At 39.1% G+C, this 26,279-nt stretch overlaps 1 protein-coding gene across 1 annotated transcript in view; it reads right to left on the bottom strand.

Moving 5' to 3' along the window:
• LOC115209664 (protein mono-ADP-ribosyltransferase PARP14-like) overlaps window positions 1-26,279 on the bottom strand; it is a 730,077-nt gene that overhangs the window by 323,479 nt on the left and 380,319 nt on the right. The window contains exons 15-17 of the mRNA XM_036508891.1: window positions 17,190-17,417; window positions 16,382-16,609; window positions 5,890-5,944 (exon numbers count right to left, since the gene is read on the bottom strand). Coding sequence (XP_036364784.1) covers window positions 5,890-5,944; window positions 16,382-16,609; window positions 17,190-17,417 — 511 coding nt within the window. The remainder of the gene's footprint in view (window positions 1-5,889; window positions 5,945-16,381; window positions 16,610-17,189; window positions 17,418-26,279) is intronic.

Raw genomic sequence — 26,279 nt, 5'->3', positions numbered from 1 at the left:
GACAACAATACCAAATAATATAAACACTGAGATAGTAAAACACGAAGACAGACGTAACATTTCCAACAAAAACGAAGTAAACAAAAAACAACAAACCCAGACCGTAAGGATGAATAATAATGTAAGAAAAGCAGCAAACCAAAACACAACAGACAAACATATGAATGAGAAAAAAGCGACACAAATCTAAAACCTGGAAACAATGAAGGGGAGCCTAATGATTATGATACCATAAAAAATAGAATAATCAAAGAACCGAAAAACACATACCTCCCAAAAATCAAAATAGACCAAAAAACAACATCGATAATAAATAGCATAAACCTGGCTGTCACGGAACTAATAGCCACAGAAACAAATGGCAATATCACTGAGCTAAATGACATAATATAGGCAGCAGCCACTGCAGCCACAAAAGAAGCTGGATACTCACTCAAACCTATCCAAACAGGAGTACCACCACCCAAACAAACCCTGTGGATAAATAATATCCCCCCAAAAAATACAAAAAATGAAAAAAGATCTGTTGATTCTTAACGAAATTAGTAGACAATCAACGCTACTAAGCAACAAAAAGAAAATAAAAATACTGTGCAAATACAACATCACAGAAAAAGATTTACCTGAAGTAAAAGAAAAGCTAAAGCAAGATATCCTTGCCAAAGCACAAAGGATCCGCTGGTATGAGAAACGCTAACGTTTCTTTGAACAAAACAAACAAACAGTTCAACTCCAACCCCAAAAAGTTCTACCAAGAACTTGGCAAAAATAAAATAGAAATCACTGAAGCACCAACAGCATAAGAAGTGGAAGAATTCTGGAGAGAAATATGGTCGGCGAAAGATCAACCAAAAGAAAGGAGTATTAAAACAACAAACTTAGCACCTGAGCAACTTTGGACCCCCATAACAACTGAAGAGGTCACCCAGGCACTGCAAAGACTAAGCAACTGGATGACATCTGGGCATGACAGGATCCCCAACTTCTGGTTGAAATATCTGACAGGAATGCACAAAAAGCTGGCTAAAAATTTTAACAACATACTGGCAGAGCCAGAGACAATGCCTGAATGGCTCATGAAGGGGAAAACCATCTTAATTCCCAAATCCAATGAGACAGCAAAACCAGAAAACTACAGACCTATAACCTGTCTCCCTACAATGTACAAAGCATTTACTGCAATAATATTGCAAAGATTGAACAAGCACCTGGACGAAAACAACCTGTTTCCAGAAGAGCAGAAAGGATGCCGCAAAGGCTCATATGGCTGTAAAGATCAACTAATGATCAATAAAGCCATAACTGAAGACAGCCGCAGAAAGAAGAAAGCCCTCAGTATGGCCTGGATCAACTACCGAAAGGCGTTAGATAGCATTCCCCACACATGAATCCTCAAAACACTAGCCATTAACAAGGTAGCACCAACAATTATAAAATAAATACGACACTCTATGAATAAATGGCAGACAGTGCAACAGCTCCAAACAAAAGAGGGACTCGTGAAAACCAAAGCCATCCCCATTCGAAGAGGAATATTCCAGGGAGACACTCTCTCTCTCCACTCCTTTTCAACTTGGCACTGACACCTCTATCTGATATGCTACATAGAACTGGATGCGGATATAAATGTTACAGCAAAACAATCAGCCACCTTTTATATGTGGATGACCTAAAACTATACGCTACAAATGACAAACAGCTGGAAACACTACTAAAGACAGTTCATGGATTTAACAAAGAAATAGATATGAAATTTAGATTAGAAAAATGTGCCAAAGTAACCCTGAAAAGAGGAAAACTAGGTAAGAGTAGCAACATCACACTAGATAAATCAAATGAAATAAAAGAATTAGACCAAAGCCAAACTTACAAATACTTAGGAATTCATGAACTAGATAAGACACAACACACACAACTGAAAGAGAAAATATAGAAAGAATACTATAGACGAGTTAGATCAATACTAAAAACAGAGCTCAATACTAAAAACAAGATAACAGGTATTAACACTTTAGCCGTCCCAGTTATAAGTTACAGCTACAATATCCCTAAATGAACTAACCAAAATAGACAGAAAAACAAGAAAAATAATGACAGGATCTAGGATGCACCACCCAAAATCTCTCTATATATAAACGGCAGTTTGTCTGTCTTTGTGTCTGTGTGTCTGTCAGGTTGTACCCTCACTCTGACCACGGCTTTCAACCGATTCTGATGAAACTTGACACACACATAGTCCAATGTCATAATTCAAAACTAACGCAGCAAAAATGTTGAAAAGTTCCTCCAGTTCTGAAAAAAAATCGATAAATTCGACATGGGTCGAGAATCTAAGTTTTTTATATGCAACACATTTTCTACAGACTGTCTGGGGGACACAACTCGACCTTTTTAACTCTTGGAACACGTGGGATAAGTATCCCAAAATGTATAAAAATGTACAAAAACGGCAAAAAAGTGGGCAGCAATGTGAGTGACAACAACGAAAAAGTCAAAAGTGACCAAACTGAACAAACGAATGGAAAAGTTTTGTTGGTGCACACGACAAAAACGGTTTATAATAAACCAAGAGTTTGCAAGTAGCATCCGAGGACCCTTAGGGTACGTCAAGAATTTAAGGTAAAACGTTTGTGGTGGTAGTTATAAAGAAAGTTTAAACAAAAAAAGTATTCGAATAACTTGCGGCTGCAGCAGCTATTAGCAGAAGTGGGGTAAAGTCTCGAATGTAATTTCTTCCTGGTAGGAATTGGCTGGGTTGAATTATCGATAGCTGTTTGATAGTTATTTGGGAGTGAAGAGAAGACATTGCAACCTACACATGCGTCTTCGTTCCCTAGAGGGAAAGGACTAGATTGGGATTAGTCGTTGCCTACTAGGGGCGTTTACATACCCGGGCAACGCCGGGCTATGCTGCTAGTTTGACATAGAAAGACTATATATACAACGTATAGAAGGTGGTAGAGGCCTTATAAAGCTGGAAAACTATTATAAAATAACCACCATAGGACTGCAAAAATACCTACTTCAGAAGCAAGGAAAACTGATACAAATAGCAGCAAAACACGAGCAAAACAAAAAACTGTTCTCAGTATTTAAGGAAGCTGACAAATACAAACAAGAAATCATACCACCAAATAAATATGAAGAAGAAGAAGAAGAAGAAGAAGAAGAAGAAGAAGAAGAAGAAGAAGAAGAAGAAGAAGAAGAAGAAGAAGAAGAAAACACAACAAAAGCTATAAAGCAAATGAAATCAAAACTAAAACTAGAACAGCAACGGACCATGATAAAACGATGGCAAAAAAGCCCCTTCATGGCAAGTACTGGGTTAAACTAAATGCAAAAGAAATAGACAGAGAAAAATCCCAACAATGGTTGAGAAGCTCAGGACTAAAAGCAGAAACAGAGGGATTTTTAATTGCAGCACAAGACCAAAGCCTCCCCACCAGAAATTACCAAAAACATGTAATGAAAAGAAACATAACAAGTAACTGCAGAATATGTGGAGATGGACAAGAAACAATAAATCATATTATCTCTGGCTGCCCAGTCCTGGCTAAGAAGGAATATATTCACAGACACGACAGAGTTGGGACCTACATACACTGGAAGCTATGCCAACATTATGGAATAACAACAGAAAAAAATGGTATAGCACACGACAGAAAAGGTCACAGAAAACGAGAAAGCAACCATACTCTGGGATATGCCAATACACACAGATAAAGAAATTAAAGCCAATAAGCTGAATTTAGTTGTCAGAGATCATGAAAAAAAAAATGCTTTCTAATTGATGTATCAATACCAGCGGATTACAACATGTCTCTAAAAGAAAAGACCTGGAAATAGAGATAACTCGAATGTGGAATCTAAAAACAGAAACAATTCCTATCATAGTAGGTGCATTAGGCATGATAAAAAATATTCAGACAATCATCATCATCACCATCATCATCAGTCAACGTCCGCTTTCCATGCTGGCATGGGCTGGACGATTCGACTGAGGTCTGGTGAACCAGGCTCCAGTCTGATCTGGCAGAGTTTCTACAGCTGGATGCCCTTCCTAACACCAAAATCTCCGAGAGTGTAATGAGTGCTTTTACGTGCCACCAACATGAGGGCCAGGTTGGTGGTACTGGCAACAGTCATGCTCAAATGTGCCACCTGCACAGGAGCCAGTCCAGCGGCACTAGCAACGACCTCGCTCGAATGCTTTTGTTTTCACTTGCCACCATCACAAGTGCTAGTAAGGCAACGCAGGTAATGATCATGCTTGAATGGTGTTTTTAACATGCCATCGGCACGGAGGCCAGCTTCTTGCTCTGGCAACGATCTCACTTGTATGGTACTCTTAGCGCTCCACTAGCAACGGATGCCAGTCACCAAGTTTGATTTCGATTTCACTTGCCTCAACTGGTCTTCGCAAGCAGAGTTTAGTGTCCAATGAAGGAAAGGTACGCATAAGTGGACTGGTTACACCACTAGCATAGGCCACAAGGATATGGTCACACTTGAGCTTACCGAGTCTTCTCAAGCACAGCATATTTCTTCCTGGGTCTACTTCTTCCACAGGTTCCCTCAACTGCTAGGGTGTAGCCCTTATTCCCACAGCTATCCACATCCATTCTTACCACATGACCATACCAGCGCAGTTGTCTCTCTTGTACACCACATCTGATGCTTCTTAAGTCCAACTTTTCTCTCAAGGTACCTACACTCTGTCAAGTATGAACACTGACATTACACATCCATCGGAGTATGCTGGCTTCTTTCCTTGCAAGCTTACGCATGTCCTCAGCAGTCACGGCCCATGTTTCACTGCCATGTAGTATGGCTGTTCATACACATGCGTCATACAGTCTACCTTTTACTCTGAGCGAGTGGTCCTTTGCTACCAGCAGAGGTAAGAGATCTATGAACTTTGCCCAAGCTATTCTTATTCTAGCAGCTACACTTTCAGAGCACCCTCCCCCGCTACTGACTTGGTCACCTAGGTAACGGAAGCTATCAACTACTTCTAGTTTTTCTCCCTGGAATGTGGCGGAAGTTGTTCTCTGCACATTTTCAATGTTTATTGCTCCTGAACATCGGCTGCGGGGTCTTTCCGAAAAGCTCTACCTGCGACGATTTCATCTCAATCGAAGGAGAGGAGCTTTCTCCGTCCGGGTTGCGGATCCGTGGAACAAGCTGCCAGACGAGATGGTGAAGATGCCGACGACCGCTTTGTTCAAAGCCTCCCTGGACCTCAAGTGGCCTGAACTCTTTACATGAACACCACCCTGTACTTAACTCCATGTCCCCCTACATGGCCTTGCTATTTGCTTTTGAGCCAAATTAACTAACTAACTAACTAACTAACTAACATCTGCCACATACAAAAACTATCTTCCCAGTTAGCCTTCCTTTGATATTACTGCACCTCTTATGGGTCCATAGCTTATACCGGGTACATCTTATAGAGTTTCTACCTACACCTTTTCTACAGATTGAGCAGGGCCATCTACCTGAAGGGATTTGTGGTTTGCTGCCTTCGTACTTATTAGGACTTTGGTTTTAGCTAGGTTGACTCTAAGGCCCTTTGATTCTAATCCAATTCTAATCAGACAAATACATAACAAAAACACCAGGACTTACAAACACATATAACATACAGTTAATTGCACTACTGGGCATCATACACACATCCGACGCAAAGAGCATCAAACCAAATCACAGCACATACCCAAGGCACACAGAGCTGCGCTCGGTAGTGAAGTGAAAGCACGCTATAAAAATAAAACTACTGAATAATAATAATAATAATAATAATAACAACATTTTAATAAACAGTGTTTAATAGAGACGATATGGCAAAACACCCTAATATTCAATATCAACAAACAAATTGTTTACCTTTTGAATGAACTCCTTCATTTACTGGTTTATTTAGGAGATATTCATCAAATTTCTGTAAAAATCAAAACCATGATTATCATTTTTGTTTAAGTTTTTGATTTTTTTTAAAGAGAAGAGATTTAATTTAACAAAAGACAAACAAAATATTTAAAATATTTAATGATTTATTTCTAATCAGTAATAAGTAAATGAGGAAAATTACTTTTATCACTCAGATCAAAGATATTCCATCCACGACCTTCCAGTCTACTGGGAGACATGGTATTATAGTGGATGTGGCAGAAAGACCTCTCACATGGCCACTGATGTGGTGTTAGTGAAGTTAAACATGTGGCCATGGTGTATTCATGTAGCTGAAGTTGTATTGTTTCTTCTCTCCACTCACCATTCTGATTAAAACTGCTGAGTCTTGTGTTTGCTGTTGAAATGTCTATCAAGAATGTTGAAGTTGAGGTTCTTTGGTGTATCTTGTGTCCCCAAGAATATTTGCGGCACAAAAGCAGAGTACAAGGTTATTATCTTCATATTGTAAGCAAGAAGGAGGAGAAGGAGGAGGTCCAACAATTAGGGTCATGGTCATTCATAAGAGAGATGACAAAGGAAAAGAGAAAAGATTCAAAAAGAAAGAACTTCACAAACAGTTCTACAGTGGACAGGAATTTCCCCTATTTCTTCATTACAGCATATGGACATAAAGAAAACATTTTGGTATTAACACTGCTTCTGTTGCTATTAATTATCTTTAATAAGCCTTCAGGCTATTTGTGACATCAGTGTCTATATATTTTTGACACAGAGATTTGGCTGTTATGTTGCTACAGGGCGTCTGTCACTGATGAACCTGAGCAGAGTGAAAATACGTGATCTGGCAGTTTTGGTGCCTGTAGCAGATGACTGACATCTACCAACAATATAAATATGAGTGCTTTTATGGACCGTGTGTCCATATGAGAGGGCCTCTCAAGGTAAATAAGGCAGTATTTGGTGTTCTAACACAACATCCACATTTAGTTGGACATAAAGATTGCTTCTTGTTATTAATGCTGCTTCTGTTGCTATTACTTTTAATTTCCTTGGTTTAGGTTCAGTCTCAATGTATGGCACCTTGAGCAAGTGTCTTTAACTACAGCTATAGACCAAACGAAGCCCTGGTAGGCAGAAAATGAGAGAAGCCTGTCATACATATTTGTTTGTGTCTCCTTGCCTTGACATTATGTGTTAACTGTAAACGAGTGTCCCTGTTATGCAAGCGGTGTCCTTTGTTGCTAATATTTTGTGATGCTCTGTAAAATGGAGAAATAGTTACCTCCCTTGGAACGAGGTGAGGGTTGGTGACAGGAAAGGCGTCAAGCCATAGAAAATCCACAACAAATTCCGTCCCACACAAGTGAGCAGATGGTGGTGGTGGTGGTGGTGGTGGTGGTGGTGGAGATGATGCTGATGAAGAGGATGCATTCTGTTTTTGTTACTTTTATTGTATTTTTTAAAAATCTGTTACTGAAATATCATCATCATCATCATCATCATCATCATCATCATCATCATCATAAATATATAAGAATGTATTTATGTGTATGTCATTAGACAGAACCTAAAGCATTTTGTATTTGAGCCACGATCTCTCCCCCTCTTTCACGTATAGGCCTCACCATGTTCTGTTGGGCTTTCTCCAATGGTGATGGGGAAAATGCAAACAACTTTTGACAGAAACATAAATTCAAGTGAGCTGTCTCCCACCCCAAAATGGATGACAAAACAGGAAAAATAAACACACCAGTCAACAGCAATTGACTTGGTGTTCACCACAGTACAAACTTCAAGGGTACAAATACATGTATTCTGTATTTTTCCTTACGAAATCCACTGATTGATGTCAAGTATGGGTTGCCATTCTGATGCAAAAGTCTTGATAGAAACGTTGGACAAGTATTAGATGTGGTGTGCAAGAAAGACAACTGTGCTGGTATGGTCATGTGATGTGTATGGATGTGGACAGCTGTGTGAAGAAGTACCTGTCAAGTATGGGTTGCCATACTTGACCACCATAACAACAACAACAACAACAACAACAACAACAACAGCAGCAGCAGCAGCAGCAACAACAACAACAACAATAATAGGCCCTGGAAATTTACAAGATAGCTCCAATGATTGTGAACTTTTAAAAAATAATCATGAATTTGTGGAGAACAACTGTCATTTTAAACCATGCACAAGGATACACCACCTCACTAGACATCAATATCACCTTTCAAGACGACTCATTATCACCATTACTCTTTTGTTCCCTTTATCCACGCAACTGAATAATGTTAAGAGATGGTATATATGCATGATCTAAAACTGTTTGCCAAAAACAAACAAAGAGCTCCTGAATATTGTCAAGGAATTCAGCTCTGATATAGGCATGGAATTCAGACTTGATAAATGTGCCAAGGCTACTTTCAAGGCAGGGAAGTTCATAAGGGCAGAAAACATAGAACTTGAGATTACCAGTGCTATTTGAAACCTAGACCAAACTGAAGTATACAAATATCTGGGAACCAACGAAGGTGATGGTATCCAGCACTCTAAAATAAAAAAGAAAATCTGCAAGGAATACTATCAAAGGGTAAGAATGGTCCTAAACTCAGAATTAAATGCTGCTAAAGGAATTAATGCAATCAATTCTTTGGCCCTACCAGTAACCACATATAGCTTTGATATCGTTAAGTGGAATCTCACTGACATACAGAATATGGATGGAAAGACCAGTAAAATCATTACAAGGTACCGAATGCACCATCCAAAATCAGGTGTAGACAGGATTTATCTCCCAAGAAAAATAGGCAGAAGAGGCCTGATACAGCTTGAGCTATCCTTCAAATCAGCAATAATAGGCCTTGAGACGAACCTTAATACAAGTGATGTGCTCTTACGAACTTCACTGAAGTCAAGAATTAAAAAAAGTCTCTTGACCTACACGTTAACAATAAGAATGACCAAAGACACCCAAATACTGACAGACCTACCACTGCTTCCCCTGATTTAGAAATTAACAATCAGAAAGAGCAAAGACATCATCCAAATGGTGACAAACCTATCACTGATGCAAAAGACATCAAACAAAAAGCAAAGAAGGCTTGCATGAATAATATGGAAGGCAACTGGAAGGGTAAACTCCTGCCTGGAAAATCTAACACGCCAATGGCTGCAAGGGACAGGTCTGAAAGGGGGAAACAGAAGGTTTTGCTATTACAGAGCAAGATTAGAGCTTACCTACCAAGCAAATGTCCTTAAAGATGGATCTGACCCCTTATGCAGAATTTGGAGGAAAATTCACAGAGACAATTGATCATGCTGTTTCTGGCTGCTCAGTCCTCGGTGAAAAGGAGAACCCGATAAGACATGACAAACTAGGTCAGTACATGCACCGGAATGCTTCTAAAATACCTACAAAATTAAATCCCATGATAAGTTGTACAAGCACCATCCAGAGGATGTAGTTAATGGCAAGGGCATCACTATTCTCTGGAACTTCCCTATACAAACAGACAGAAAAATTGACTCCAATCGACCAGACATTGTGATCAAGGACAACAACAGAGGAACATGTCTGTTAATAGATATGTCTGTCCCACAAGATCAAAATGTCTCAAGAAGAGAATACGAAAAGCTTTCTCACTGTAAAGATCTGCCAATTGAAATCACAGAAATGTGGAAGCTTAGCTCTACGATAATACCAGTAGTATTTGGTGCATTGGGAATGATAAAGAAGGGAACCAAGAAATATATTAAGCAACTCCTGGTAACTCCAATCTCCGTGAACTACAAAAGATAACCATGATGAGTACAGCCCATATACTACAGAAAGCACTCTCCATCTAAAATAGAATGAATGTGGTGATAATTTTAGCATGCATAGCAAAACAAAAGTGCCCTTGCTACTCTTGGCCTCAGGAGGATGCCTGGCACTATGACAGTTTAAATAAAGTTATCATGAAAGGAAACTATAAGCAACAACAACAGCATCAGCAACAGCAACAACACCACCACCGACAACAACAACAACAAAAGGTGGATCATAGATATAGCATGCCCAGCTGACAACAAGGTATGTGATAAGGAAGAAAGAAAAGTCGAGAGATATGAGAGGTTAGCTTGGGAAGTTAAGCAGTTGTGGTCGATGAAAAAGGTAGCAGTAGTACCAATAATTGTCATAGCTCAGGGAACAGTGAGCAAAAACCTCGAGAAGTATGTGGGACAAATAGGGGCTGCAATAAGTGTTGAGCACTTGCAGAAAACAGCACTGCTTGGAAATGCTCGAATACTGCGGAAGGTATTCGAAAAATAAGAGGTGTTACCTTAGTTCACTGGTAGTGAACAGCTGGCACTGTAGTACATCTCTAGCGTTAGAAGCTGTACAAAGGCAATAATAATAATAATAATAATAATAATCATGATGCAGCACAACAAGGAAAGAATTAACAGCAAGAATGAAGCTATGGCTGATTATGGTGAAGGATCCCCACCTGGCACGTCCAAAACCGCCCGCATCAGACGGTCGTTATTTCACAACAGGTCACGTACACGGTGTGCACGAAAACAGACATAAGTGGACGAAGGAAGAATACGATACACTTATTGAATGTCATGAAAGAGCAAAGCTGGAAAGAAGTCGTGGGGTAGACCGACGTACCTTGAAATTTTGGATGGAAAAGGACCTGTGTCCAAAGTCAGAAAATAAACTAATGAAACCCATGAGAGTAATTAGGAGGAAGAGTTACTTAACTGGAGTAAAAATATCTTGGATAAGTGAGAGTCTGAGAGACCCAGCAGATGGGCAAGAAAGGATGGTCAGAGGTGAAAACATAGAGGTAGGAATTGAAAGCAGAGAGAAGAGTAGACTGGAGGAAGAGGAGAATGGTGATGGAGCTGTTAAGGATGAGGAACGGGAACGTTGTAGAGTAAACCCTGACGCTGTGGTGGGTGCACCTGCAGGGGAAATGAACCAACTAGATAATGAATTGCTTGAAATTCAAAGACAACTCACCAACTTGATGAATGCTCCAGAAGAAAACATCCCCATGAACATGAGAAAGGTAGATGGAAGAATGATAAATAAAGTAACACAAAAGGTAAATACTGTCATACTGTACATCAAGACAGAGGACGTGACGCAAACTAGGAATCTTCTCCGAGCTATTGCACTACTTGTTGAGGAGAAATTACAACTTAAGAGAACAAAAAGTGGTGGAGCGAAAGAACAATGGTGGAAACGACACATTGAAAGGAACATAATGCGGACAAGGCAAGATCTAGGAAAAATTGAGCAATGGTTAAGAGGAAACTGGAAAGATGGGAATAAAACCGACTGAGAAAAATTAGAGAAGAAATATGAAATACGGAAGAATGGGTTTGATAATAGAATAATTAAAACAGAGGATCATGGCAAAAAGCCAGAAGATCAACAGATTTGTGAACAGAAATAAGCAGTTTGAGGAGAACAGATTGTTCAAAAATAATCTGAAGCAATTCTTCCAAACATCAGAAAGAGGCAATGGAGAAAATGTGGCTCCTGATGCAAACCAAACCAAGGAGTTCTGGAACGGATTATGGGGAAACAATGTGGTGCATAAAAGGGCTGCAATGTGGATAGGAACTATCAAGACCGAATTACAAGGAAGAAAGAAACAAAGGAATATTGTCATAAGCATGGGTGATGTGGAAGAAAAAGTGGGTAAAGTGCCTAACTGGAAAGCCCCCAGACTAGATGGGATTCATGGCTTCTGGCTGAAAAGATGCCATGTGGTATATGAAAGACTAATAGGCAAATTGAATGAGTGTGTCCAGAAAGGTACAGTCCCCACAACTGTACCTGGGAGGACAACACTTGTAATGAGAGATTGAAGAAAGGGGAATATTGTGGGGAAACTACTGTCCCATGCCCAAACATAATCTGGAAGGCACTCACTGGAATATGTGCAGCAAGGAGACATACACTTTCCTAGCACAGGAAGAAATACTACCAAGGGAACAAAAAGGATGTAAGAAGAGTTCTCAGGGTACCAAGGATCACCTGGTCATCGATAAAACAGTTCTGAGGCATTGTAAAAAACAGCATACAAACATGTCTGTGGATTGGATTGACTTTAAGAAGGCATATGATATGATGCCTCGTTCTTGGATCGTTGAATGCCTGCAGATGTTTGGCGTTGCTGACAACATCACAAATTTTCTGATGCATAGCATGAAAGAGTGGGAAACCAAATTGTAAAGTAATTTATTCCTTGGAGAAGTTAATATTAAAAGAGGAATCTTCCAAGGAGACTTGTTTTCTCCGTTACTTTTTGTAATTGCACTAATATCCATAACAATGACACTTTGGAATGTTAAGATGGGTTACCAATGTGGGGAGAAAGACCCATCATTGAACCACCTTCTGTTTATGGATGACCTGAAATTGTTTGGGAAATCTGAAAAACAGATTCCTTAACCAAAACAGTCCAGAAGTGAGGTAGGGACATTAGTATGGAATTTGGATTACCAAATGCTCAGTACTTAGTATGAAAAGAGGGAAGAAAGCAGCCGACAGAGGATTACGATTACCATCAAGAGAGACCATGGGTGAACCCGATGGTGGTAGTGGGTATAGATATTTAGGGATTTTGGAGCTGGATGACATTCTACACAGAAATAAAAGTCAAGGTCAGCGAGGCGTGTCGAAAAATAGTGAAGATGGTGTTGAAATCCAATCTGAATACCAAAAACTTCGGTTACTGCAATGAATATCTGGACTGTTGCGGTGGTCAGATATAGTGCGTCCATCCTCAAATGGACTAAGGAGGAAATATCAACACTGGGTAGAAGGGGACGAGAAAGCTTATGATGCTGCATGGGGTGCTACTACCCAAAGCAAATGTAAACAGACTGTATATGAAAAGGGAAGAATGGTGGCTGAGGACTAATTAGTATAGACCGTTGTATAAGGAGTGAAAGGAGAATGCTTGCCGAGTATTTGATAGTGATGAAGACCTGCTGCAATACGCTGCGAAAGATATGGGTGTAAATGCTGATGAAATGATGGGCAAGGAGGAGTTTAACCAAAGAGCCGAGGAGAAGAGAAAAGAAGACCTTCATGAAATGAGAATGTATGGACAGTTTGAAAGGAATACACAAAACGTTAAGGATAATAAAGCATCGTGAGTGTGGCTTGAGCGAGGTGATTTGAAGTGTACCATCGAAAGCCTGATCATTGCTGCACAAGACCAAGCTCTTGCTACCAATTCTGTAAAGTATAATATCTATAAAACTTCTGACACCCAGAAATGCAGATTCTGTGGAAAGAGAGTGGAAAATGTGACCCACTTGGTAAGTGGATGTGAGGGTCTTGCACAAAAAGAATGCAAGCGCTACCATGATAAAGTGTGTGTGTATCTTCCTTGGCTCCTATGCCATAAATACCAATATGAAGTAAGAGAGAACTGGTATGAGCATGGACCAAGGAAAGTTATGCAGGAGGATGGAAAAGTAACGATACTCTGGGACTATGATTTTCAGACGTCTAGTCGAACACCATCGGCCGGATATTGTCATATTGAGTAAGAGAGATAAATACTCTCAGATCATTGATGTAGCCATACCAAATGACATGAATGTTGTGAGTAAAGAGGTTGGAAATATCCCCAAGTACTCCGAATTGAAAGTGGAAATGGTATGTAAAAATGATATTATGTAAAAGGGACATTCTAACATTCTGGGACAGCTCCTTCTCATTGATGTCCAGAGTCTCCTCAAAAACGTCGTACTTATCTGCCAGTAATCCTCTATATAATGCTAGAGTGGAACTTCCACTGTCCACATTGCCCAACTGACAGAGGCCTATGGGAACCTGAAGATACTCTAGGTGGCAGGTACCCTGCCTTGGTCTATGCTTAATCCAGGACACAGTTTGAACAAGCTGTTGAAAAACCTGTCTGACAAATGGTAACCACATCTGCTCACTGTCTACAAAGCTTTTTGTTGTAATCCCTGTGTTGTTGTTGTATTCTGTGAGGCAGGTAATCATGACAGAGCAAATATAGGACACAATAAGTCAAAGAACAGGATGAGGCCATCAGACAACCAGTCTACCTAGGACTACATTACCCACTCTGTTCTGTATTCTTTCATTCTTATATTTTATTTATGCTTTTTTTTTATATTTCATCTTATAAGCTAAGTAACATTGTGACCATCCATACATATAGGCATGTCCCTTACAAACATGACCCACCTCTCACACATAATTCTGTTGTCTATCAAGCTCCCTCACAACCCAACTTATCCCCCACCCCACTGTAGGCCCCTCCACTCTCTCTCGCCTAACTACACACTGTCCATGTCCTCACATATCTACCACACCCCCAGTCACTCCAATGTCCTCTCACTATCTCTAAACATCTCCCCTCATACTCTTATTGGACATACCCCTCTATCCTCCCCTCTGTATTACTGACATCATCCCCATTGTTTCCTGTGGGTAGACCCCCCCTCTCTCTCTCCATCGTTCTCTTACCTTCCCTTCCTTTTTTGTCCAACTGGGGTAGCCAAGTATCTTGTCAAGTGTAAAAGACCCATGACTGTCCCTCCAACATACTCTAATCTCTTGGTTCCAAACGAGAAGTCCTTGTCCTGTGAGCCCATGGCTGCTGGTGCCATGTACGAGGTGCCCATATACAGCACCTGCGCTGGTGGCTGCCAAATATAAAACATTCATGCTTTATATGGGAAGCACCCAGTAAACTCTACAGAGTGGGTTACATTTGTAAGGGCACCCAGCCATAGAAACCAGGCTGTAGAAACAAACAATTGAAGCCCAGTGCAGTTCTATGGCTTTCAAGCTCCTGTCTCACACACAGTCCAACCCATGCCAGCATGGAAAATTAAGATTAAATGGTGATGATGATGATGACAATGATGGTAATGAGTCAGGACGGCCGGTAATGCACATGACCCTTGAAGGAGCTCTTAAGACTGGTGGGAGAGGGGAGGAAGGGAAGAAAAGATATTTTCAAACCAGAGACCTTCCCTGAAATGCTTGCAGCAGAGAGGACTCATGCACATGTAACCAAGTTACCAAAGGTTGGTGTGAAAAGAAACGATGGAGTGAATTAACAATCCAGCATGGCTATGACAGGATTTGAACCCAGAATGAAACAAACACCATAGAAGAAGATTTGGTATTCTTCCAGTTCCATCAATCCAGCTGCCAAGATTGGAATATTTTTATCAATCGTGACACCAGTAGGAATTGAACCCAGAATGCCAAGGGCTGAAACAAATAGCAGAAGGTATCCTATCTGACCCCCTTAAAACTCTGCCAGGGACACTTGGCTGCTATTACTAGCAAGTCAAGCCACAGCATAGAAGCCCCTTAATTGATTCATCCAACTTTGAGAAGAAATGTAAAGAATTGTGGGAAGAGTTTCCAAAGCGTTCCACTTTGAAGAACAGAAATGAAAGAAAACCATCAGTGTTCTGGTGGTGCCATTAACACATTTTTGGTTGGTCAGTAACCAAAATGGAATTGTTGAAGGATGTTGTGGTAGGTAGTGGTAGTGGTGGTAGTTGTAGAGGAGGAGGTAGCTGCACTGAATCCATATCAAGTTACAAAGAATTAAATCATGGAATGGAAGAGTTGAAGAAAACCAAGCTAACCTAAAAGTATGGAAGACAGGGCCATGAGACACATCAAAGATTCCAACATTCCAACTGAAGAATTCTAAGACACCAACAAATAAATTTACAAAACTGATTCCATATTTTTGTTTCTATTTTCTTTATTTATTGCAGAATATTTCCTTTGGTAACTTCCAAAAATGTAAGAGAGAGTGTAAATGTCTTGATAGAAAAGTTGGTCAAGTATTAGATGTGGTGTGCAAGAGCGACAACTGTGCTGGTATGGTCATGTGATGTGTATGGATGTGGACAGCTGTGTGAAGAAGTACCAATTTCTACCTGTGGATTGAAGCTGTGGAAATGCAAGATCCAGAAAGACAAGGGACAAGATGTGAAGCATAATCTTCAAACATTGGGCCTCGTAGATGACTAGTGACCGAGACCTTTTGTGATATGCCATGCTTGAGAAGAGCCGTCAAGCCAAGCAAATTCATAGTTGTAGCCATTGTCGGTGTCACATAACTGACTAGCCCCTATGCTGGTGGCATGTAAAAAGCATCTTTCAAGCGTTGGGCCTCATAGAGGCAAACTGGCAGTTGCCAGTGTCATGTAAGTGGCATCCATGCCAGTGGCACATAGGAAGCACCCATTACATTCTCAGAATGATTGGTGCTAGGAAAGGCATCGAGCCATAGAAACCATGGCAAATTAGACCGGAGCCTGGTGCAACCCCTCAGTTTGCCAGCACTGGTTAAACAGTCCAACCCATGCCAGTATGGACAATGGATGTTAAATAATGATGATGATGATCATCATCATAAAACAACAAACAACAAAATCATCAACCAACCTTCATAATTTCTGTGTCTTGAGGATAAACCACAAAGTAAACATCTTTGATCCAGCTTGAATTTTGATTTGAGTAGTTTTTCACTGCTTCATACATAGTTCTGGGTAGGATTTCAATGGGGTACTTCAATGTTCCAGCTCCTAATATAGGAAATGCAAGGCTTTTTGCTCCCAATTCCTCAGCTTTTTTCAGACAAGTGGTTATTATTTGAGTCAAGTTTGCCAGAATCTAAAAGAAAATAAGTGTCTAGTAAATGGTAATAGACATTTTATTAAATTATTTTCTTTTTACAGGAAGAAACCATTTAGTTGTAATAAATATATTCTCCTCTCACAACTGTCATTCCTATCACTCTTTAGTCCTGCAAGAGACAAGGCAACCTCACTCATGTTGCTGCTACAATAAAACCGACCCAATCCACCGTGTAAAATGGTTGTCGAATGAAGAGAGACAATGCAGACCCAAGAGGAGTCTTTAGTGTTGTTGAGGACATGACAACCTCTCTAGTGCTCGTGCCATGACAGAGAAAAACTCACCAATACAGAGAGTAAAACAGAGAAATATGTTTTAATATAGTCTTATTTATCAGTCACATAACTGTTGTTAGGCCATGAGGCTTTTTTCCTTCTATTTATATATAAAAGTGTCCTGTTCATCGATATCTTCTGCTTCCTTCCAATGATAACTTGGAAGACCAAATATTAAACAGGATGCTGTCATTTGCTTTATGATTCTCACACAACATGCATAAGGTTCTCTTCAAACATTAACTGTTTCAATAAATCAATATCATATGATTGATACTTACTGAATCAGGGGAATTTACATCCCAGGGAGGTAATACCAGATGAAATACATTCTTACAGTTGAGGTTATATCCTTTAGTGACAGCTATTTTAGATGTAGAAATACCTTGAGGATATCTCTGGTTACATTCGTTTTGTATCTGGGGACCAGCAGCATTGAGAATAAATTTGGAGATAGACCCTTTGTCAAGCTGGAGTTCTTCATTGGAGCTGTTAACGATGACATCAACCTACAAAAATAATTAATGGTAAACAGCTAAGGAACATTCCATGGAGAGAAGAGAGATACATTGTTGCAGTTGATATTGTTGTTAAGAAAGGCTCTACAGAATGGCTGTAGTAAGTTTGAGGTTGTTAAAGTTAGCAAAAGATATACTCAAGATATCAGATGTGAAGGAAATAAAATGTTTGAGTTTGATTGAGAAAATGTTTTAATTAACTGTAATGATTCCTTATTTGGAAATGAAATAACAATTAAATATAAATAAGTTACATGAATCTATTTACTCACAGATGCATTAGAAATTGAATCAATCCTTAGGTTTATTTCTATGCCAGCATTTTCTCTGGACGTCATAGGGGCTGCTTTCTGATGTGGACCAGGAAAGGATGGGTTTAATGATGTGGCTTCTGAAAATAAACAATTAAACATTCTTCTCTCTCTTAAAAGAACTACTTTATTCCATATAAATAATGATATTCCTTTCTGAAAATATGATTTAGCAAGAGAATACATGCTAACTTGTAGTCATTTCTCCCTGACCTTTTATATAGCGACAAGGCTATATAAGATTATTTCCATCTGTTTCTTCTACCACATGGACTATAAATACATTGAAGAACATACTTGAAACTTTCAAAGTCTGAAAACAATGAAACTGGTTAGTAAATGTGATCTTCCTCCTCCTTTTTTTCTTAAAACATTTATTAAAACAGGCTTCAGATGGTGTAGATTCCAGTAAGTTCGGAATTTGTTGTGAAAAAATGTTTTTGAGGAAGTGGAGAGAGGAGTTTCAGAAAATTCACACCAGTCAAATTTGGTTCCTTTGGGCACATAAAAAGCACCAACCGATCATGGCCATTGCCAGCCTCCTCTGGCCCCTGTGCCAGTGGTACGTAAAAAGCCCCCAGTACACTCACAGAATGGTTGGCATTAGGAAGGGCATCCAGCTGTAGAATCACTACCAGATCAGACTGGAGCCTGGTACAGCCTCCTGGCTTCCCAGACACCAGCTGAACCTTCCAACCCATGCTAGCATGGAAAACAGACGTTAAAAGATGATGATGATGATAACTTTTGGGAAAATGGTTATTTTTAGATGAAAATTTTCACAAATACCTTTAAGAGTCTGTAAATTACGATAATATTGGAATTTAATATGAAAATAAAAATTGCAGACATAAATACTGATACATGTCAGATATTTGTTTTGAAAGATTTTTTTTTTACAACAAATTCCAATAGAATTGGAATTTATACCATCTGAAGCATCTTTATAGAAAATCTCATTAAATAAGTATGGTTTTCTTTAAATTATGACGAAAGAAATTCATTGGGACACACATGTGTATGTATAGTGCAGGTAATGCTCAGGCTAGTTGCTGTATATCATTGCACATGTGTGACCAGAAGTCCATAATAAACATGTAGTCTTTGAAATTTTTATCAAGGATATTCAAGGTGCAGATGGTATTTGAAGACAAATTTATGGTTTGAAAAAAAAAACAACACATAATAACAGTAAAAAACTGTATTTTTATAAGAATAACATAAACATAAAGCTAAATTATCAGTTTAATAATTTCCTTCAATAAAACCACCATAAGTATCAAAAACTGCCTATGCATGGGCCCAAAATTGTTTACAAGCTCAGATTAAATGATTGTTGTTCATATTGGACATGACTCAAACTATGGTGGCTTTCAAAGAATCTTTGGTGCTATGGGGATGTTTATTGACATTTTTCTCAATGATGCTTCATACAGAGTTGTCCAGTGGATTGAGATCTGGAGTATTAGGAGACCAAATATTGGGGGTGATGTGATTATGCAAATAGTCAGTGATCCATTCTTGTGTCATCTGAGCCTTGTGTAATGGTGCTGAATCTTGTTGAAAGGCATAAGGCCTTCCATTGCATACACAGTTGATCCAAGGCTTAACAACTTTATCTAGAACCTCAATATACGAAGCAGTATTCATCCTAAGGCCTTGTGGAAAAAAGTGAGGTTGCATCCCGTGTCCTTCATTGCTAACAACACCCAAAACCATGACACTTGCAGGAAATTTTGTGTGCACTACTCTTGAAACCTCAGAAGGTCCTGCACATAGTCATCTGTCATTTCTTCTGTTAGTTTTCTGGTCCTGGTCAAAGTTTTTCTCATCCAAGAAAAACCAAATCACACCATCTTCTAACAAATTTTCAAGTTTGTTCAAAAGTCTTTTGGATCTGATTAAATGGCTTTCTTATGCTTTTTCCTAACATGGATTGACATCTCATCACGTAAGATTTGTATTTGATGACTCCCTGCACAACATTTCTGATTGTTTTTCTGACATGTGATATTTTTTGCAATTAACCTCATTGATTTTCTTGGATTGTCTTCAGTGTTCTATTTAACTTCCAGAATAATTTCAGATGTCCTGATAGAATCAGAACATTTGGAATGTTTTGATACAGATAATATGCATCCATCTTCTTCCTCTAACTAAATCTTATGGTCAAAAGATCTTGCAACTTTCAGAAAGCAAGAAATTTCTAAATCACCATGCTTAGCCTTCAAAGCCACAATCACAACAAGCCTTTTTATTTCATTAGTAAGCATAAGGCCTTTCATTGTTATTTTCTGAAATAGAAGTTCAATAAAAATTAGTCAAATAAAATAATGACTAAAAATGCACGTGTCCTCAAATACCATCTGCACTCTGTATCATCATCATCGTTTAGCGTCCATTTTCCATGCTAGCATGGGTTGGACTATATATGGTGCATTTTAAAACCTTTCTTATAATTTGTCTTTCATGTATATCTCACTCATATGGCAGTGTTGTCTGCTTCACACAATTTACCTGCTTACCACATCACATGACTCAGGCTGATGGTCACGTGATAAGTAATTTCTAAGAGGGGAACCTGTTCAAGGAAAGAAACTTGGTTGTTCAGTTGAAGAAGGCTTCCAGAGCTAAATGGCCTCTCGTAAATACTTTAGAGTCAGCCAACACTATAACTCTTGGTTCAACATTATTGGACGTAAGAAAATAAAACACTTATTTCAAGAAATTTCTCTCTAAAGAATTATTAGTAGAAAATGTGTGTGTATAATATCACTGGAAGGCTAACCGGGAAAATAGTTTTTGTACGTGGCAGATGCTCAGGAGCAATAAACACTGAAAATGTGGAGAAACCAACTTCTACCACATTCCAGGGAGAAAAAACTAGAAGCAGTTGATAGCTTCCGTTACCTAAGTGACCAAGTCAGTAGCAAAGAAAGGTGCACTGAAAGTGTAGCTGCTAGAATAAGAATAGCCTGGGCAAAGTTCATAGATCTCTTACCTCTGCTGGTAACAAAAGGCCTCTCGCTCAGAACAAAAGGTAGACTGTATGATGCATGTGTATGAACAGCCATGCTACATGGCAGTGAAACATGGGCTGTGACTGCTGGGGACATGCGTAAGCTTGCAAAGAATGAAGCCAGTATGCTCCAATGGATGTGTAATGTCAGTGTGCATACTCGACAGAGTGTAAGTACCTTGAGAGAAAAGTTGGACCTAAGAAGCATCAGTTGTGGTGTGCAAGAGAGACGACTGTGCTGGTATGGTCATGTGACGAGAATGGCTGAAGATAGGTGTGTGAAAAAGTGCCACACCCTGGCAGTTGAGAGAACCTGTGGAAGAGGTAGACCCAGGAAGACCCGGGATGAAGTGGTCAAGCACAACCTTCAAACATTAAGCCTCACCGAGGCAATGACTAGTGACCGAGACTTTTGGAAATATGCTGTGCTTGAGAAGACCCGGCAGGACAAGTGAGACCATAACCTCATGGCCTATGCCAGGAGCGTAACCAGCCCACTTATGTGTACCTTTCCTTCCTTGGACACTAAACTCTGCTTGCAAAGACCTATTGAGGCAAGTGAAATCGAAATCAAATTCGATGACAGGCATCTGTGCCTGTGGGGTACTAAGAGCATCATCTGAGCATGATCGTTGACAGAGCAACCAACTGGCTTCCATGCCAGTGTCAAGTAAAAGGCCCCAATCGAGCATAATCATTATCAGCGTCGCCTTACTGGCACTTGTGCCAGTGGCACATGAAAAAAAATTTGAGCATGTTCGTTGACAGTACCGCCTGACTGGCCTCCATGCCGGTGGCATGTAAAAGCACCCAGTACACTCTCGGAGTGGTTGGCATTAGGAAGGGCATCTAGCTGTAGAAATTCTGCCAGTTCAAGATTGGAGCCTGGTGCAGCCATCTGGTTCACCAATCCTCAGTCAAATCGTCCAATCCATGCTAGCATGGAAAACAGACGTTAAACAAGGATGATGATGATGATGATGATATATATGCAAAACCTATGTTGGAGGGGATGTTTTTAATTTTTTACAATAAGAGAGAATCTTATGTCTAAAGTAAATGCAGGGAGGTTAAAATATGTCACAAATATGTGTGCGTGTACATGCATGCACACACACACACACACACACACACACACACACACACACAATACATATATGAGGGCCTCATCAATCAGTTTCCATATCCCAAACCAGTTGACAAGGCTTTGGTCGGCTCAGGGCCATACTAGAAGATATTTGCTTGTGTTGCCTTACATTGGGAATTAACATGGTTAGAAATGAATCTTTTTAACCACAAATCCATGGCTGTGCCCATAAACCAATAATAGGAATCAGATAAAAGTTGACTGAAGGAGGAGGAAAAAATCTTAATTAACACCTGAAATAAGTCATTTAAATTTTCACTAAAATATCAAACAAATAACAAGTCCTACCTCTGCTTTTACTGATTCCAAACACCATTTCTAGATGAAGCTTAAAAGCTCTGATTACTTCCTTCTGTACATCAATCAAACAAATATGTTTTATTTTGGAATTTGTGTGAGTATCAAGATAATTCTTTATCGTTGTTACTGTACATTTGGTTCCTTCTTCTATGGGCATACCAAAAATACCTGTTATAAATAAAATATACAACATATTTAATCCAACAAATGTTCTTACTCAAAATATATATAATTAACCTGTGATATTATTGCAGTAATTTATCAGCTGCAATACCAAGAAACAATACAATTCCATCATTTAGAAGAAGATTCTTTAATAGACAGAGGGGAAGTTTCTAGGTGCAATACCATGGCCATTGATGACCGAGGGGGGTCTCTACCCCCATTAATATACAATGGTATTTAATAAGAACTAAGTTTGTTTCTCTCCCTCTCTTGTTGAACACATTTCTTTTCATTGTTGTTTGTTCAGTTAAATAATAATAATAATCATCATCATCATCGTTTAGCATCCGTTTTCCATGCTAGCATGGGTTGGACGGTTCTACTGGGGTCTGTGAAGCCAGAAGGCTTCATCAGGCCCAGTCAAATCTGGCAGTGTTTCTACGGCTGGATGCCCTTCCTAACGCCAACCACTCCGTGAGTGTAGTGGGTGGTTTTTATGTGCCACCGGCACGAGGGCCAGGCAAGGCTGGCAACGGACACGAACGGATGGTGCTTTTTACGTGCCATCGGCACGAGGCCAGTCGGGGAGGTGCTGGCAACGGTCACGAAACGGAAGGTTCTCTTACATGCCACCGGCACTGGTAACACATCTGCAATTTCCATTGATCGATTTCGATTCTGATCCTCACTTGTCTCAACAGGTCTTCACAAGTAGAGTTTTGTGTCCCAAGAAGGGAAGGTATGCATATGTAGGCTGGCTCCATCCCATGTAGAAGGCCACGGGTTATGGACTCACTTGTCCTGCCGGGTCTTCTCGCGCACAGCACACTTCCAGAGGTCTTGGTCTCTAGTCATTTCCTCAGTGAGACCTAAAGTTCGAAGGTCGTGCTTCACCACCTCGTCCCAGGTTTTCCTGGGTCTGCCTCTTCCGCAGGTTCCCTCAACAGCTAGGGTGTGGCACTTTTTCACACAACTATCTTCATCCATTCTCGCCACATGACCATACCAGCGCAAATAATAATAATAATAATACTAATGATAATGATATTAATAATAATAATAATAATATTAATAATAATTATAATAATAATAATAATAATAGATGCAGTACCAGGCAATGGCTCTCATGGCTTCTGATCTTAACTGATTGGAAGTGTTATCATGTACATTGTTTTGTCTTGGTATAAAAGATGGGCTACAGCAAATATTCTGCTCAATACCACAGATTTGCTTGTCAGTTGTTTGACCTTAACCAGTTGAGCATGTCCCTTAGTGGCTGATAATATGTGCATCTCTGATCACGAGCAGAAGTAGTGGGGGAGCATCATAGCCATGTGTTGAGAGGGATTCTTTGGGGTTTGAATAATTCACTTCTGGAAACATGGGTGGTTCTTTCAACATCCTTAAACAACCCTTATTCAGGGACCGTTTGAGCAGGATCGGCTACTCAACCTGAAGAAAATTCTAACTGGGCCCCACCTGCAAGGTCATGTGCTGTTTATCTTGATATGAGATCACCATGTCGCGCACATATGGTTGTGATGCATGTGCCTGGTGTGCCTTTATCAGACGGGTAGTCATGATGGGTATATTGGGCTTCGTATATTTTACCCCAGTGTCACTTTGATGGCATGAACTGCTCTCTCACTCAATAATAATAATAATACTAATGATAATGATATTAATAATAATAATAATAATATTAATAATAATTATAATAATAATAATAATAATAATAATAATAATAATAATAATATTAATAATAATAATAATGATATTAATAATAATAATATTAATAATAATAATAATAATAATAATAATAATAATAATAATAATAATAATAATAATGATAATGATATTAATAATAATAATAATAATAATAATAAGAGCAATACTCAAGACAGAGCTGAATGCGAGAAACAGGATCGAAGCGATCAATGCATTAGCCATACCAGTCGTGACTTACAGTTTCAATATCGTTAACTGGTCAATTACTGAAATATGTAATCTTGACAGAAAAATACGAAAACTGTTGACAATGCATAGAATGCACCACCCTAAGGCAGATACAGAACGACTTTATCTGCCAAGAAAAGAGGGAGGCCATGGACTTTTACAACTGGCAATAACAATGAAGATTGCTACAATTGGCCTAGACACCTACCTGAAAAACTCTGGGGACTGGATGTTAAAACTTGTCTCAAAACAGGAAAACAAGAAAGCATCATACTCAGTAACAAAACCGGCAAAGGAATATCTAAGTGAATTCCGAACACAACAAATTTTGGAATTAGACACACAAGAAACAAGCACAGAAAAAGCTAAGCGCATGAAAACACGTGCTAAAACTGCTGCCTTAGATATTCTGAATGATAAATGGCAAGAAAAACCTCTCTATGGCAAATACCCAAAGAGAGTGAATGATGCAGATGTTGACAAAGCCCTGACCCATCAATGGCTTAAAATCTGAAACAGAGGGGTTTATCATAGCAGCTCAAGATCAATGCCTACCAACAAGAAACTACCAGGCCAACATATTAAAGATCAGAAGCAGTCCAACGGGTCGTGTATGCAAGCAACAAAATGAAACCATTGACCATGTGGTCTCCAAGTGCAGTCTTCTAGCGCCTACAGAGTATCTCAACAGGCACGATAGAGCTGCACAATATATTCACTGGGTAGTCTGTAAAAACCTGGATTTGCCCCATGAAAAAAACTGGTGGGAACACAAACCACCCCCAGTGCTTCAAAATGACCACATCTCACTCCTCTGGAACTTTACCATTCAAACTGACAGAAAGATAGATGCAAATAGGCCAGACATCATATTGAAAGACTTCAGACAAAGAACATGCCTCCTTATTGATATGACTGTCCCAATCGATATAAACGTATCTGTCAAGACCTACCAAAAACTGAGCAAATATAAAGATCTTGAAATAGAAATCAGCAAAATGTGGAACCTGAAGACTAAAACAATACCTGTTGTCATAGGTGCCCTGGGAATGATAGCAAAAGGGGATGATAGCTACCTAACTCAGATACCAGGAAACCCAAAAATGGCAGAAATTCAAAAGATAGTGCTCATGGGAACTGCTCATATCCTACGCAAAATACTTTGTATGTAATCTCAAGGTTTAAAACAAACATAATTTTCGGTTTAAAAAAAAAAAAAAAAAATTTTTTTTAGACATTCATTAGTACAACACCCTCACCCCCCAAATATATGGCACACTAGGCATAACAACAACATGAACTTCCAACCCTGTTGTCTCTTGAGGTCTCTGGGTGAGACTTGGAGCCAACTTGTACAAATATAAAGCAAAAGTCAAACATAGAATAATAATAATAATGATATTAATAATAATAATAATAATAATTATATTAATAATAATAATAATATTAATAATAATAATAATAATAATAATAATAATAATAATAATAATATTAATAATAATAATAATAATAATATTAATAATAATAATAATATTAATAATAATTATATCTCTTATTATAAAAGGCAGATTTTATCTGCCTCCCTTTGGGAGTTATACAAATCTACAATATAGGATTTCTTCAATTACAATTTACCTAGAAGTTTTAAGAGTACAATGCATCGCGTCATGCCAGGTCCAGTTTTTAAAATTTAAACTCCAATTAAGCAAAATTTACAGAAAACTCACATTCTGGTGTGTGTGTCAAATGCTTTTCTTAGTCTGGTTTACACCACACGCAAACGCACACACACACAAAGGGAGCGAATTGTTTCACTCACGCTATCACCCTTCTCCTCCTTTGTTTTGCAAGTTGGCAGCTATTAAAGTGAAAACAGTGAATCCGACAGCGATTAAGAACACGAATTAGCACCTGAATGGAGTGAAAATTTAAAAACTGTTTCTTTCGGTGATTTT

This window comes from Octopus sinensis, linkage group LG1, assembly GCF_006345805.1.
Source record: "Octopus sinensis linkage group LG1, ASM634580v1, whole genome shotgun sequence".
NCBI classification, from domain to species: domain Eukaryota; kingdom Metazoa; phylum Mollusca; class Cephalopoda; order Octopoda; family Octopodidae; genus Octopus; species Octopus sinensis.
This window is presented reverse-complemented; position numbering and strand designations above follow the sequence as displayed.